Below are 16,422 nucleotides of genomic sequence, written 5' to 3' on the forward strand. Positions count from 1 at the left end.
AGAGATTCATAAAAGTCTTTTCCTGAAGGGGTTCTGCAAGTGTCATAGCACAGAAGATGTCAATGAGGAAACACTTTCAGAATGAGGGAGAGCCACTGTGAGTGCAGATGTAGTGACATCAGGTCTGAGCCCTGGCAAAAGAGTACATTGGCTACCTGGAAATGCAAAGAAAGTTCTTGGAAAGTATGGGAGTTTTGACAAATGTTTTTATATATGATGCATTAAAAAAACTGGTCTGCTATGTGATTTGCAAATATTTTCTACCCAGTCTGTTGGACATCTTTCATTTTTTAAACAGTGTATTTCATAGAGCAAAAGTTTTTAGTTTTGATGAAGTCCATTTTTTTTCTATTGTGGATTGTATATTTAGTGTCATTTTTAACCCAAGATCACAAAGATTTTCTGCTATGGTTTCTTCCAAGCATTACCTATCTCTAAAATTTATATTTAAGTCTATGAGTTATTTTGTTAGGTATGGGTTGAGGTTCATTATTTGCATGAGATGTCCAATTGTTCCAGCACAATTTGTTAAAAAAAAAAAAAAAAAAACCTATTATTTCTCCAAAAAAAAAAAAAAAGTATATAGACTGGAAAGGAAGAATTAAAAGTGTCTTTATTCACAGATCATATAATCAATATGTAGAAAATTCTAAAGAATCTACAAAAAAAGCTACTAGAACTCACAAGTGAATTTAGCAAGGCTGCAAGATGCAAATTAATATACAAAAATCAACAGTATTTTTATATATTATCAACAAACAATCCAAATATGGGATAAAAATTTCATTCACAAATACATTAGAAAACAAGAATAAATTTAACAAAGGGTGCAAAAGACCTGTACACCTCAAACTACAAAACACTACAGAACTTAAAGAATATCTAATAAAGAGATATTCAATATTCATGGATTTGAAGACTCAATATTGTTATAGTATTCCCTCAAAATTAGTCTCTCCAAAATATTCTCCCCAACTCTCCCCAAACTGATCTATCTATATATTTAATGCAATTGCAATAAAAACCCAGCAGGTGTTTTTTGCAGAAATTGACAAGCTGATTCTAAAATGTATACAGAAATTCAAAGCACCCAGAATAGCCGAAATGACTTTTTAAGAGATCAAAGTCAGAGGATTTACACTACCTAATTTTAAACACTAACTTTTTTTTAATTTTAAACACTTAATATAAAGTTACAGTAATCAAGATAGTATAGTATGGGTATAAGGATAGATACCATATCTTTATGCAAATAATGCACGACTTCCACCTACGTTTGCCAGCCATGCCCTTCCCCCATTAGGTATTTTCATAAGAGCTGCTATGCCAATTTTTTTTTATTATGTTGCTGTAGAAAAAAATTAGCATAGCACACTTATGAAAATATGTCACGGGGGAGAGCGCAGTTGGCAAACAAACTTAGAAGGCATGTATTATTCACATAAAAGCATGGTATATTAATGGAACAGAATCAAATGTCCAGAAATAGATTCACACTTCTATGGTCAACTGATTTTCAATCAAAGTTCCAGTGTAATTCAATGGAGGAAAGGCTGTCTTTTCACCAAACAGTATTGGAATAACTGAATATCTATATAGAAAAATGAATTTTGACCTTTACCTCACATCATATACTAAAAATAATTCAAAAAAGATCATATGCCTAAACATAAGAAACCCATAAAACTTCTAGAAGAAAACACAGGACAAAATCATTATGACCTAATTTAGGCAAAGTTTTCTTAGCAGTGATACAAAAAGCATATATCACAAAATAAAAATTGATAAATTGGACTGCATCGAAATTAAAAACTTTTGCTTACTGGAAGATACCATTAAGAAAATGAAAAGGAAAGCCACGAATAGGGAGAAAATATTTGTAAACATATATCTAAGTACCATCTAGCATATATAAAGAACTCTTCTTAAAACTCAACAATAAGAAAACAATCCATTTGAAAAATGAGCAACCAATTTGAGCAGACACTTCACCAAAGAAGGCATACAAATGGCTAACAAGCACATGCAAAGATGTTCAATATCTTTGGTCATTAAGGAAATGCAAAATAAATCTATGAGATTCCACTAAATGGCCCTTCCAAAAAACCCAGTGCCGTCGATTCCGACTCATAGCGGCCCTATAGGACAGAGTAGAACTGCCCCATAGAGTTTCCAAGGAGCACCTGGTAGATTCGAACTGCCAACCCTTTGGTTAGCAGCCGTAGCACTTAACCACTACGCCACCAGGGTTTCCAAATGGCCCCTAGAATAGTTAAAGGAGGACAATACCAAACGTTGGTGAAGATGTGGGGCAACTTGTACTTGCACATGTTGCTGGTAGGAATGGAAAATGATATAGCCGTTTTGGAAAACAGATTTTCATCACAAATGAATGGATGCCAGATACTCTAGACATCTTGTTTAATCTCTGGTACTCTCAGTCACCTGAAATCTAAAACCCATGAGATCCCAATCAACATAATGTCTGGGATGTAGTTACAAAGGTGGAAAAAAGTAAAGCAAAGAAGATGAACTTCATGGGCTGCCAAATGCATCTGAATTTTATTTAATATTTACTAAAGCACAATAGACACTAAAGAAGGAAAAATGTGCAAAAATAAAAACCTAGTATAAAGTAAAAAAAAAAAAAAAAAAACCTGTTGCCGTCCAGTCAATTCCAACTCATAGCAACCCTACAGAACAGAGCAGAACTGCCTCTTAGGGTTTCCAAGGAGTGCCTGGTGGTTTGAACTGCCAACCTTTTGGTTAGCAGCTGTAGCTATTAACCACTACACCACCGGGGTTTCTATAACCTAGTGCAGGAATTTCAATAAAGATAAAAACAGAAACTAATTTCACATTTTTGATATTTACTATGTCATAACCATGATGATCATTTGTTCTTAAAAAAGCAAACTGTTTGGGAGATAGAAAACTAGCATGAGTTCTATATAACAATTATTGCTAAAATAAGTAAGTGCATTAAGGAATAATTACCATTTGCTGAATATGGGCATCTTGAACTTTTCTGCATTCTTCATCAGCTTTGCGTTTTTTCTCCTTTTCATGCTCCAAAAAAATCTGGTCTGCTTTCAGGATATCCAACAATTGTTCTTTAGCGCTTATTTTTCTTTGTCTTTCCTCTTCTTCTTTGTTTTTCATCTAGGTGTTAAAAGGCAAAGGAAAGAAATTAAAACCAGTTTTGGCAACCAGTGCTTTCTAATAACGTACAGAGTTAGAAAGCTCCAAGCAGAAGATCAGCCAGCAGCAATGCAGAAAATTGTATGCACCTTGTTTGAGACCCACATGGCCAGTTTACTTTGGTTTTGCTTTATTTTCTTAATCGCAGGTAACACCCAATGAAAACTTAAGTAGAGTGATACAGACCAATCTCTAGGTTTGAAAAAGAAAATTCAGGAGCACAAAACCAAGATCTTCTCAAGATGGAAAGATATTTGTAAGTGAAAGATTAATTGGTACAGTGTTTGTAAACTATCTAATTTAAATGTTATAGCACTCAGTCTTGTAGGACACAACTTTTGAAGAATTAAGTAATATGGAAATGCAATAGGGTCATTTTGACTTTTTTTTTAATTCAAATGAAAAATCTGTATGACATGAATAATAATCCTTGCATTTCAGATGACTCTGAAAGAAAAAAGATTATTTTGTATCTATAAATATCTTATTTGTAATTGATTATCCTGTCATCTTCTGTTAAGAGAAAACATGGTCTGATTTCAAGAATATAGGAGGATAATTTATACATTGTTTTTAAAATCTCTGCCAGTTTTTGGTCAGGGAGGTGGGGGGGTGAAACCACAGTGGAAAGAGCTTAAATTTATCTTTTTATTTTTATTTGTCATAACCGAATTGTTTACCACAATAGCTCTATATTCTGCAATCGCTTTTACTTCTTCTTTGTTTTTTTCATATCTTTCAATTTCTCTTTTTTCCCTTTCAGCCTCAGCTTCTGCAATATCTCTGGCAATAATCAAATCTTCATTGTCAAGTTTCTCTTTTATTAGTTCACTCAGGAAGTTATTAATTCTTTCTCTTCTTTCTTCCATTAGCCTATAACAAAATAACCATAACTTGTCACATTTTCATGAACAGAATGGTTACAGAGGCAGTATAATATAGTTAAGGAGTCTGAGATATTTTACAACCTCCTACAGAAATGAAAGAAGCCCCATTGTTTCTTATATATCTTGATTGTTTTAAGTGGAAATTATTTTTTATAATTATAAAGTAACAAGTAGTCTAAAAATCCACAAGGGTAATATGCACAGTATGATCTTACTTATATACACTCACTCCTCACTTATCAACATGGTTAGGTTCCAAAGACCAGGTCATTAGGTAAAAATCAGCATTATGTAAAAATGGAGGATGACCACGTAAGATCACAAAATGGAAGATGATTACATCATGTCATAACTGCCAAGTTACATTATATAACTGCCAAATTATATCATTACACAACTGCCAAATTACATCATTACATAACTGCCAAACCACTAAGAATCATGGCCCAGCCAAGTCGACACATAACCATCACAGCTAGTGTTACTCTCACCTTGCACCTCGCTGTTTGCTACTGCCAGACCTACATCGTTAAGGCACAAAATAGTTGGACTGTAAATTTTTTACTATTGTCATAAATGGGAAATGTCAGAGAACAAGACAGTCGTTAAGCAAGGAGTGGGTATATAAATGAGCTTACTTACACATAAATGGGATAATGTGTTAAAACTATCCACATTGAAAAATACTTTAAAATGTTTTATTAGACTATCCTGCTTACTCTAATATTGAAGACTTAGGCTATAAAAGTAAATAAAGGTCTTCCTTTAAATAAAACCATAAAAATAGCAATAAAAGTTATCAAAATCCTGAATAAATATCCATCCCTTTATTATACCCTGTCTGCAATGTATTCATAGTACTTTACTGACTTTATCTGTGTATCGTATCTGTCTCTGTTTAAACACTGTGAGATTCCTGAGGTCCAGGGCCAAGCATAGTGCCTGGCAAGTCATTAATAAGAAATGCATGTTTGTTGAAGGAATGGAAGCATTTTCATTTAGGAAATTGGGCAAAAACTACTCTTTAATTTAGTGACAAATTCACCAATTTACTGAGTGAATGCTACGTGCAAAGCAATGTCTGATAAATGTGAAAATGAACATAGTGTATGCCCCCAAGGAAATTACAATCTAAAATGCAGCAAAGGCATTTATACAAATAACTATATAAGGCAAATGGTGATAAATGCTCTGAGAAAGCTATAAAGTGATATGAACAAAAGAAAAAAAAGGAAGTCATCATAGAAAAGATGCCATTTCAGCTAGGCTTTCAAAAACAATATTTTAAACATTTTATTGATCGCCTACTATGTGCCAGACACCAGGGATATAAAAGTGAACAAAAATGTTAAAAATCTCTGCCTTGTGGGGCTTTCATTATAGCTGGGAAAGAAGGACAATAAACAAAATATACTGTTATGTCATGCACAAGGAAAAAGAATGCTGCTAAAGGTATAAGAAATGGGAAGAGGTGTAATTTTTAAAAAGGTGGTCAGAAAGGGCCTCAATGAGAAGGTAATATTCGAATAAAGACCTGAAAGAGTTAAGGGTGCAAGCTTTGTGTTCTCTGGAGGTAAGCATTCCTCAGGGAGAAGGCCAGTGTGAGTAGAGCAGAGGGAGGGAAGTAGAGAATCATAAGAAGTGAGTCTGAGAGATGGGGCTGGGTCAGCTGGGAATTAGGATGGATATAGAGACTATGAAAGGACCCTGCTGGTGTAGCGGTTAAAGAGCTCAGCTGCTAACCAAAAGGTCAGCAGTTCGAATCCACCAGCTGCTCCTTGGAAAACCTAAGGGGCAGTTCCCCTGTCCTGTAGGGTCGCTATGAGTTAGAACCAACTTGTCAGCAATGGGTTTGGTTTTGGGGTTTTTTTAGAGCCTATAAGCCATTGTAAAGACTCTAAGGGAGATGCAAAACCATCAGAGGTTTTGTACAAGGGAATATTATGATCTGGATAGAGACACTGTGTATGGCAATCTGGCCACTTACTTCTTTCTCTACCCTATCCTCCCTTCCAAACTGCTCGCTAAAGTAGCAATGACCTCTAAATCTGATGGACGCTTCATTTAAAAATCTCGTTTAATCCCTCTATAGATCTAATGCTGATGACTACTCCTTTCTCACTGACACTCTCCTCCCTTGATGTTTCTCTGGTTTTCCTCCAATCTCTAGAAATTATTCTTGAACCTTCATATTATCTTTCTCCGTTTGACCTCTAAATGTTATCATGCCCTAGGGACTCTACCACTTTTGTTTCTTACCTACTCTCCTTAGGTGAGCCCACCTGTATCCACAACTCTAACTACCACTTATATACCAATGGCTCTCAAATCTATCTCCAGCTCACACCACTCTAGCAGACCAGTACTTCCAACCATCCAGGTAGATGTCCTCAATATTCCAAGGATGCCTCAACTCACATGTCCCAAACTGAAATCATGTCACTAAATGACCTAAAAACCAAACCTGTTGCCATCGAGTTGATTCCAACTCATAGTGACCCTATAGGACAGAAGAGAACTGCCCGATAGAGTTTCCAAGGAGCGCCTGGTAGCTCTGAACTGCTGACCTTTTGCTGAGCAGCTGTAGCACTTAACCGCTACACCACCAGAGTTTCCCCAAATGACCTAGTCATACGTAAAATTACAAGACCTCTGTTCCTAAAAACCACTCTCATATCACAACTTCTGATTTGTAATAAAATAATTTCAGATAGTACTTTATTAATTATGTAAGATATGGCCTACCTGTGTGTTTCAGCTTCTTTTTCATTCCTCATTTGTGTAAGACGCTTCTTTGCTTTGATAAAATTTCTAATCTTTTCATCTTCCTCCGCTTGCTGCTGCTGTTCTACGGCTTTGATGATATTCTTATCATTCATATGTTCCTTGGGGGAAAAATTGTATATTATCCTATCAGAAAAAAAACACCTTTCAACATATCAATATCTAACAAGAACTTGTCAAATGATCATGGATTCTGATCCAGTTATTTCTCTCCTGGAAATTTATCCCAGATGACACAATGTGCAAAAAAATTAATGTATCATGTAATTTATCTCAAAGTTATTTATAATAGCCCAAAATTGGAAACAACCTCTAAATATTCAATAATAAAGAGATGTTCAAAGCAAATTGTCAGTGATATGGAAGATACAAATAATATAATTGGTAAGCGGGGAGAAAAAGCAGAATATAAAACATTACATAGTATATCCCAATGTTAAAAATATATATAAATACACTTTTATATATGTAACTGGAAGAAATGTATCAGAATATTAACAGTAGTTATCTCTGGGGTATGAGATTATGGGTAGCTTTTACATTTTAATGTCTCTCTATATTTCTTTTCAAATATCTCATTTCTTTAAAAATGTACAACTAAATTATTTTAAAAAAGTACAACTAAAAATAATTACATGATCAGAAGAATACATTAAATGTGTATAATTTTCATTTAATTTTTGAACAGGTAACACAGTCACATGGTTCAATTTTTTAAAATTTTTTCAATGTATACAATGTAAAATCTCTTTCCCACGCCATCCATTATCTGCCTATTCCTGATCCCCTCACTAGACTTAAAAATATATACATTAAAAATCACTGTTACTAGTTCTTTATCCAGTTTTTCTCTTTGCTTATACATATATAAAAGCAATTACAGATGTATGCTAATAAAAAAATTTTAATAGGTCACTATTTTTTACACAAATAATAAAAATCTGTTCATTATCTGCATATGTTCCATGACCCTAGCCTGAGTGAGCTATTGTAAAATAGATACCTTTGAGCACAACAGCCTGGGTATGTAGATATATTACTATATCCTGTTATTGTAAATGGAAACCAATTCAAGGTGAAAGGTGTACTGAGCATGTTGTTAGATGCAACACTCATTCTTTTTTTTTTAATTAACTTTTATTGAGCTTCAAGTGAACGTTTACAAATCAAGTCAGTCTGTCACATATAAGTTTATATACATCTTACTCCTTACTCCCACTTGCTCTCCCCCTAATGAGTCAGCCCTTCAGTCTCTCCTTTCGTCACAATTTTGCCAGCTTCCAACTCTCTCTATCCTCCCATCCCCCCTCCAGACAGGAGATGCCAACACAGTCTCAAGTGTCCACCTGATATAATTAGCTCACTCTTCTTCAGCATCTCTCTCCTACCCACTGTCCAGTCCCTTTCATGTCTGATGAGTTGTCTTCGGGAATGGTTCCTGTCCTGTGCCAACGGAAGGTTTGGGGACCATGCCCACCGGGATTCCTCTAGTCACAGTCAGACCATTAAGTATGGTATTTTTATGAGAATTTGGGGTCTGCATCCCACTGATCTGCTGCTCCCTCAGGGGTTCTCTATTGTTATCCCTGTGAAGGCAGTCATCGATTGTGGCCGGGCACCAACTAGTTCTTCTGGTCTCAGGATAATGTAGGTCTCTGGTTGATGGCAACACTCATTCTTCTAATACATGTGTAATTAAGGGACTAATACATGCCTAGCTCTTAAATACTCTTCTAATTTATGTGCTGTTACTTTTGAAAAACTTGTAGTCTGGTTATAATCAGTCAAAATGAAAAGCTAATGAAAATACCAAATCGTTAAAAATGACTGTTTTGAATGATTTCTTCAAGTTTTATTTTGCTATTTTTTCAGGGTTATTGTAATGTTCACACAGACTTTTTATAATATGAAAAATACAGAGGTAATTAACACAACATGAATTCTCATTTTTAAAAATTGAAAGCCTCAGCTCAAGGTCACATAGCTAGTAAGTACCAAAGTCAGCACTCAAAATCAGGTCTGCCATACTCCAAAGTGACTTGGAGAGATAAAAAATATTGCATCCATGTTTTGTTATATATATATTTTACCACAATAAAAAATATAGTACTCAAAAAAAATACTGCATCCATGCACCAAGAACAAGGTTTTATTAAAAAGGAACAATAATTCTGTAATTAAAACTCTTAGAAATTAAAATATTGATCAATAGAAAAGATAAAATAAAAAATTCAAAAGAAGATTCAGAAGACAAAGTTGAGAAAACTCTTAAAGTAGAACAAACACTCAAAAATACAAAATAAGGGAAATACAGAAACCATTAGTTGCCTACTCAAGATTCTTTTTTCTCTTCTTCACTAGTAGCAGGACCCAAATTTTACTCAGGGTTGCAATATGCTCAGCTAAAAGACTACAGTTCTCAGTTTTGTTTTGTTTTTTCAGCGAGGCATGACTAAACTATGAGCAATGAGATTTAAGTGGAAATTATTAAGTGGAACTTCTAAGAAGGCTCATTAAAAAGGAGGACAGATAGTCAGAACACTTCTTTTTGTCATTCATCCCTTCTTCCTTCCAGCACCTATTCAGGGCCATGAAGCAATCTTGAGGACAGAAATCATCCATGTTCCAAGAAGAGCAGAGCAAAAGAAAGAAGGTGCCTCAGTTTCTGTTGACCTGGGCATGCCATACTAGCTCAGGAATGTTTACCCCTGTATTTCAAGCCTGTATTTGCTTACACCACTATTATTTGGGGTATTCTGTTATATGCTTTTGAGCCTATTCCTAACTAATAAAATGAGAAAAGATTTTTAAAAATTAGAGAATCAATTCAGAAAGCCCAATATCTAGGAAGGGTTCTAGAACCAGAGAATAGACAAAATGGAAGAGAACAAAATTATCCAAGAAATACAGCATGAAAAGTTCCCAGGATGAAAGGAATATGAGTTTCCAGATTAAAAGTATCAATTGAGTGCCCAGAAAAATGAATGAAAAACACCTATACCACCCAGATGTTTTCACTGGTGAATTCTACCAAACATTTAAAAAGTAACACCACTTCTTCTCAAACTCTTCCAAAAAATGGAAGAAGAGGGAACACTTTCCAACTTATTTTACAAGGCCAGCATTACCCTAATACCAAACCAGACAAAGACATTTCTAAGAAGGTAAATTACAGACCAATATCTCTCATGAACACAGATACAAATTTCCTCAACAAAATATTAACAATCAAGTGTAATAATGTATAAAAGGAATTATACATCACGATCAAGTTGGATTTATCCAAAGTATGCAAGGCTGATCTAACACTAAAAAATCAGCTAATGTTATTACTATCACCATATGATCATATTAATAGATTCAGGAAAAGTATTTGAAAAAATCCAACACCAATTCATGATAAAAACTAGGAATAGAGGAGAGCTTCCTCAACTTGATAAAGATCATGTACAAAAAAAGCCTATAACTAACATCATAGTTAATGGTGAAAAACTAGACACTTTCACCCTAAACCTGGGAACAAGACAAGTATATCCCCACCCACCACTCCTATGCAACATCATACTGGAAATCCTAGCTAATGCAATTATATAAGTAACGGAAATAGAAAGTATACAGATTTGTTAAAACTAATAACTTAAAAACAGATACACAGGCAGATACATATGCTGAATAGGGGAAGGAGGGCATATGGGAGTATACCCACATACATACACAGGTTAGCCTGTGGATATTTTACATACATATTTGTATGTACAGCAAGTAGATACATATACATAATAGAGCTCAAAGGGAACACAGTCATAGAGGCTTTCTAGACACATCCAACACCTTGAGAGACTGAGTTCCTGGGGTTGAGGGCTGGGGATCATGATCTCAGGGGATAACTAGGTCAACTGGTGTAACATAGTTCATAAAGAAAATATTCACATCCTACTTTGATGAGTAGCATCTGCGGTCTTAAAAGTTTGTGATTGGCCAAATAAGATACATCTGTTGGTCGCATCCCATCCAGAGCAAAGGAGAAGAAAGTCAAAGACACAAGGAAAATATTAGTCCAAAAAGAACTAATAAATCACATCAACCACAGCCTCTACCAGCCTGAGGTCAAAAGAACTAAATGGTGCCCGGCCACCATCACTGACTGCTCTGACAGGGGTCACATTAGAGGGTCCCAGACAGGGTGGGAGAAAAACATAGAACAAAATTCAAATTCACACACACACAAAAAAAAGACCAGGCTTACTGGTCTGACAGAGACTGGAGGAATCTCTGAGACTACAGCCCCCAGATACATTTCTAACTCAGAACTGAGGTCACTCCCACAGTCCACCTTTCAGCCAAATATTAGAGAGGCCTATAAAACAATAACACACATGAGGAACATGCTTCTTAGATCAATCTAGTATAGGAGACCAAATAGACAACACCTGCCTAAAAGCAAAGACAAGAAGGCAAGAAGGAGCAGGAAAACTGGACGAATGGAAATGGGGAACCAGGTGTGGAAAGGGGAGAGTGCTGACACATTGCAGGAATTGCAATCAATGCCACGAAATAATTTGTGTATAAATTTTTTTTTAATAACTTTTATTAAGCTTCAAGTGAACGTTTACAAATCCAATCAGTCTGTCACATATAAGTTTACATACATCTCACTCCCTACTCCCACTTACTCTCCCCCTCTTGAGTCAGCCCTTTCAGTCTCTCCTTTCTTGACAATTTTGCCTGCTTCCCTCTCTCTCTATCCTCCCATCCCCCCTCCAGACAAGAGTTGCCAACACAATCTCAAGTGTCCACCTGATATAATTAGCTCACTCTTCATCAGCGTCTCTCTCCCACCCGCTGACCAGTCCCTTTCATGTCTGATGAGTTGTCTTCGGGGATGGTTCCTGTCCTGTGTCAACAGAAGGTGTGGGGAGCATGGCCGCCGGGATTCCTCCAGTCTCAGTCAGACCATTAAGTTTGGTCTTTTTATGAGAATTTGGGGTCTGCATCCCACTGATCTCCTGCTCCCTCAGCGGTCCTCTGCTGTGCTCCCTGTCAGGGCAGTCATCGATTGTGGCCGGGCACCAACTAGTTCTTCTGGTCTCAGGATGATGTAGGTCTCTGGTTCATGTGGCCCTTTCTGTCTCTTGGGCTCTTAGTTGTCGTGTGGCCTTGGTGTTCTTCATTTTCCTTTGCTCCAGGTGGGTTGAGACCAATTGCTGCATCGTAGATGGCCGCTTGTTAGCATTTAAGACCCCAGACGCCACATTTCAAAGTGGGATGCAGAATGATTTCATAATAGAATTATTTTGCCAATTGACTTAGAAGTCCCCGCAAACCATGTTCCCCAGACCCCCGCCCTTGCTCCGCTGAGCTTTGAAGCATTCATTTTATCCCGGAAACTTCTTTGCTTTTGGCCCAGTCCAGTTGAGCTGACCTTCCATGTATTGAGTGTTGTCTTTCCCTTCACCTAAAGCAGTTCTTATCTACTGATTAATAAAAAACCCTCTCCCACCCTCCCTCCCTCCCCGCCTCGTAACCACAAAAGTATGTGTTCTTCTCAGGTTTACTATTTCTCAAGATCTTATAATAGTGGTCTTACACAATATTTGTCCTTTTGCCTCTGACTAATTTCGCTCAGCATAATGCCTTCCAGGTTCCTCCATGTTATGAAATGTTTCAGAGATTCGTCACTGTTCTTTATCGATGCGTAGTATTCCATTGTGTGAATATACCACAATTTATTTACCCATTCATCCGTTGATGGACACCTTGGTTGCTTCCAGCTTTTTGCTATTGTAAACAGAGCTGCAATAAACATGGGTGTGCATATATCTGTTTGTATGAAGGCTCTTGTATCTCTAGGGTATATTCCTAGGAGTGGGATTTCTGGGTTGTATGGTAGTTCTATTTCTAACTGTTTAAGATAACGCCAGATAGATTTCCAAAGTGGTTGTACCGTTTTACATTCCCACCAGCAGTGTATGAGAGTTCCAATCTCTCCGCAGCCTCTCCAACATTTATTATTTTGTGTTTTTTGGATTAATGCCAGCCTTGCTGGTGTGAGATGGAATCTCATCGTAGTTTTAATTTGCATTTCTCTAATGGCTAATGATCGAGAGCATTTTCTCATGTATCTGTTGGCTGCCTGAATATCTTCTTTAGTGAAATGTGTGTTCATATCCTTTGCCCACTTCTTGATTGGGTTGTTTGTCTTTTTGTGGTTGAGTTTTGACAGAATCATGTAGATTTTAGAGATCAGGCGCTGGTCGGAGATGTCATAGCTGAAAATTCTTTCCCAATCTGTAGGTGGTCTTTTTACTCTTTTGGTGAAGTCTTTAGATGAGCATAGGTGTTTGATTTTTAGGAGCTCCCAGTTAACGGGTTTCTCTTCATCATTTTTGGTAATGTTTTGTATTCTGTTTATACCTTGTATTAGGGCTCCTAGGGTTGTCCCAATTTTTTCTTCCATGATCTTTATCATTTTAGTCTTTATGTTTAGGTCCTTGATCCACTTGGAGTTAGTTTTTGTGCATGGTGTGAGGTATGCGTACTGTTTCATTTTTTTGCAAATGGATATCTAGTTATGCCAGCACCATTTGTTAAAAAGACTATCTTTTCCCCAGTTAATTGACACTGGTCCTTTGTCAAATATCAGCTGCTCATACGTGGATGGATCTATGTCTGGGTTCTCAATTCTGTTCCATTGGTCTATGTGTCTGTTGTTGTACCAATACCAGGCTGTTTTGACTACTGTGGCTGTATAATAGGTTCTGAAGTCAGGTAAGGTGAGGCCTCCCACTTTCTTCTTCTTTTTCAGTAGTGCTTTGCTTATCCGGGGCTTCTTTCCCTTCCATATGAAATTGGTGATTTGTTTCTCTATCCCCTTAAAATATGACATTGGAATTTGGATCAGAAGTGCGTTAAATGTATAGATGGCTTTTGGCAGAATAGACATTTTTACTATGTTAAGTCTTCCTATCCATGAGCAAGGTATGTTTTTCCACTTAAGTATGTCCTTTTGAATTTCTTGTAGTAGAGCTTTGTAGTTTTCTTTGTATAGGTCTTTTACATCCTTGGTAAGATTTATTCCTAAGTATCTTATCTTCTTGGGGGCTACTGTGAATGGTATTGATTTGGTAATTTGTGTATAAATTTTTGAATGAGAAACTAATTTGCTCTGTAAACTTTCACCTAAAAAAACCTAAAGCACAATAAAATAAAATAAAAATAATAAAAAATTTCAAAACGTATACAGGTTAGGAGGAAACCCTGGTGGTGTAGTGGTTTAGAGCTATGGCTGCTAACCAAAAGGTTGGCTGTTCCAATCCACTGGGTGTTCCTTGGAAATTCTATGGAGCAGTTCTATTCTGTCCTATAAGGTTGCTATGAGTTGGAATTGACTCAGCAGCAACAGGTTTGGTTTTTGGCTTTTTTATACGGATTAGGATGGGAGAGATAAAATGGTCATTGTTTGTAGATTGTATGATTGTCTATGTAGAGAATCGCGAAGAACTGACCCCCCCCACCAAAAAAAAAAAAACTCCTAGAACTAGTAAGTGATCATAGCAAGGTAGCAGGATTACCTGTTGCCATTGAGTTGATTTCAACTAATAGAATACAAGGCTAATATACAAAAGTCAATTTCTTTCCTATATACCAGCAATGATCAATTGTAATTTGAAATTAAAAACACAAAACCATTTACATTAGCACCAAAAAAAATTTAAGTATAAATCTAACAAAATATGTACAAGATCTATATGAGGAAAACTACAAAATTCTAATGAAAGAAACCAAAGAAGATCCAAATAAATGGAGAGATAGTCCATGTTCATGGATAGAAAGATTTAGTATTATTAAGATGTCAATTCTTCCCAACTTAATCTACAGATTCAACACAATCCCAATCAAAATTCCAGTAAGTTCCAAAGAAAGGTGATCCAACAGAATGCAGAAATTATTGAACAATATCATTAACATCACATGCAAGTAAAATTATGTTGAAGATGGTTCAAAAACAGTTGCAGCAGTACATTGACAGGGAACTTCCAGAACTTTAAGCCAGATTCAGAAGAGGACCTGGAACAAGGAATATCATTGCTGATGTCAGATGGATCCTGATGGAAAGCAGAGAATATCAGAAAGACTCTTACTTGTGTTTTAATCATTATGCAAAAGCATTCAACTGTGTGGATCATAACAAATTATGGATAACACTGTAAAGACTGGGAATTCCAGAACACTTAATTGTGCTAATGAGGAACCTGTACGTAGATGAAGAGGCAGTCGTTCAAACAGAACAAGGGGATACTGCATGCTTTAAAGTCAGCAAAGGTGTGCATTAGGGTTGTATACTTTCACCATACTTATTCAGTCTATATGCTGAGCAAATAATCCAAGAAGCTAGACTATATGAAGAAGAATGTGGCATCAGGATTGGAGGAAGACTCTTAACAACTTGCCATATGCAGATGACACAACCTTGCTTGCTCAAAGTGAAGAGAACTTGAAGCACTTATTGATGAGGATCAAAGACTACAGCCATAAAGAAAACAAAAATCCTCACGACTGGACTAAGAAGCAACATTATGATAAAAAAAAGATTGACATTGTCAAGATTTCATTTTACTTGGATCCACAGTCAGCAGCCATGGAAGCCAGCAGTCAAGAAATCAAACGATGCATTACCTTGGGCAAATCTGCTGCAAAAGACCTCTTTAAAGTGTTAAAAAGCAAAGATGTCACCTTGAGGACTAAGGTACATCTGATCGAAGCCATAATATTTTCAACTGCCTCATATGGATGTGAAAGCTGGACAATGAATAAGAAAGACCGAAAAAGAATTGGTGCTTTTGAATTATTGTGTTAGTGAAGAATATTGCATATACCATGGACTGCCAGAAGAACAAACAAATCTGTCTTGGAAGAAGTACAGCCAGAATGCTCCTTAGAAGGAAGGATGGCGAGACTTCATCTCATGTGTCAGGAGGGACCATTCCCTGGAAAAGGATATCATGGGTCAGCAAAAAAGAGGAAGACCCTCAATGAGATGGACTGACACAGTGGCTGCAACAATGGGCTCAAACATAACAATGATTGTGAGAATGGCAGAACTGGGCAGTATTTTGTTCTGTTGTACATAGAGTCGCTATGAGTCATAACCAACTCAATGGCACCTAGCAACAACATAATGTTTTGTGGATATCTAAAAACTGATTCTAAAATTTATATGTGAAGGCAAAAGACTCAGAATAGCCAACACAATATTGAAGAACAGAGTTGAAGAACTGACACCATCCAACTTCAATGCTTACTATAAATCTACGATGATCAACGCAGTGTGGTTTTGGCAAAGGAACAAACAGATCAGTGGAACAAAATAAGAGCCTAGAAAAAGACCCACACAAATATAGTCAACTGATCTTTGACAAAGGAGGAAAGGCAATTAAGTGGAGAAATGATAGTCTTTTCAACAAATGGTGCTGGAACAACTGGTCACCTATATGCAAAAAAAAAAAAAAAAAAGAATCTAGACACAATCTTTCTAAGAAATGAACTCAAA

At 36.4% G+C, this 16,422-nt stretch overlaps 1 protein-coding gene across 1 annotated transcript in view; it reads right to left on the reverse strand.

The window, feature by feature from the left end:
- CFAP210 (cilia and flagella associated protein 210) overlaps positions 1-16,422 on the reverse strand; it is a 59,891-nt gene that overhangs the window by 8,643 nt on the left and 34,826 nt on the right. Inside the window, exons 6-8 of the mRNA XM_049887389.1 lie at positions 6,834-6,973; positions 3,882-4,074; positions 2,998-3,162 (exon numbers count right to left, since the gene is read on the reverse strand). Coding sequence (XP_049743346.1) covers positions 2,998-3,162; positions 3,882-4,074; positions 6,834-6,973 — 498 coding nt within the window. The remainder of the gene's footprint in view (positions 1-2,997; positions 3,163-3,881; positions 4,075-6,833; positions 6,974-16,422) is intronic.

This window comes from Elephas maximus, chromosome 6 (assembly GCF_024166365.1).
Source record: "Elephas maximus indicus isolate mEleMax1 chromosome 6, mEleMax1 primary haplotype, whole genome shotgun sequence".
Classification (NCBI taxonomy): domain Eukaryota; kingdom Metazoa; phylum Chordata; class Mammalia; order Proboscidea; family Elephantidae; genus Elephas; species Elephas maximus.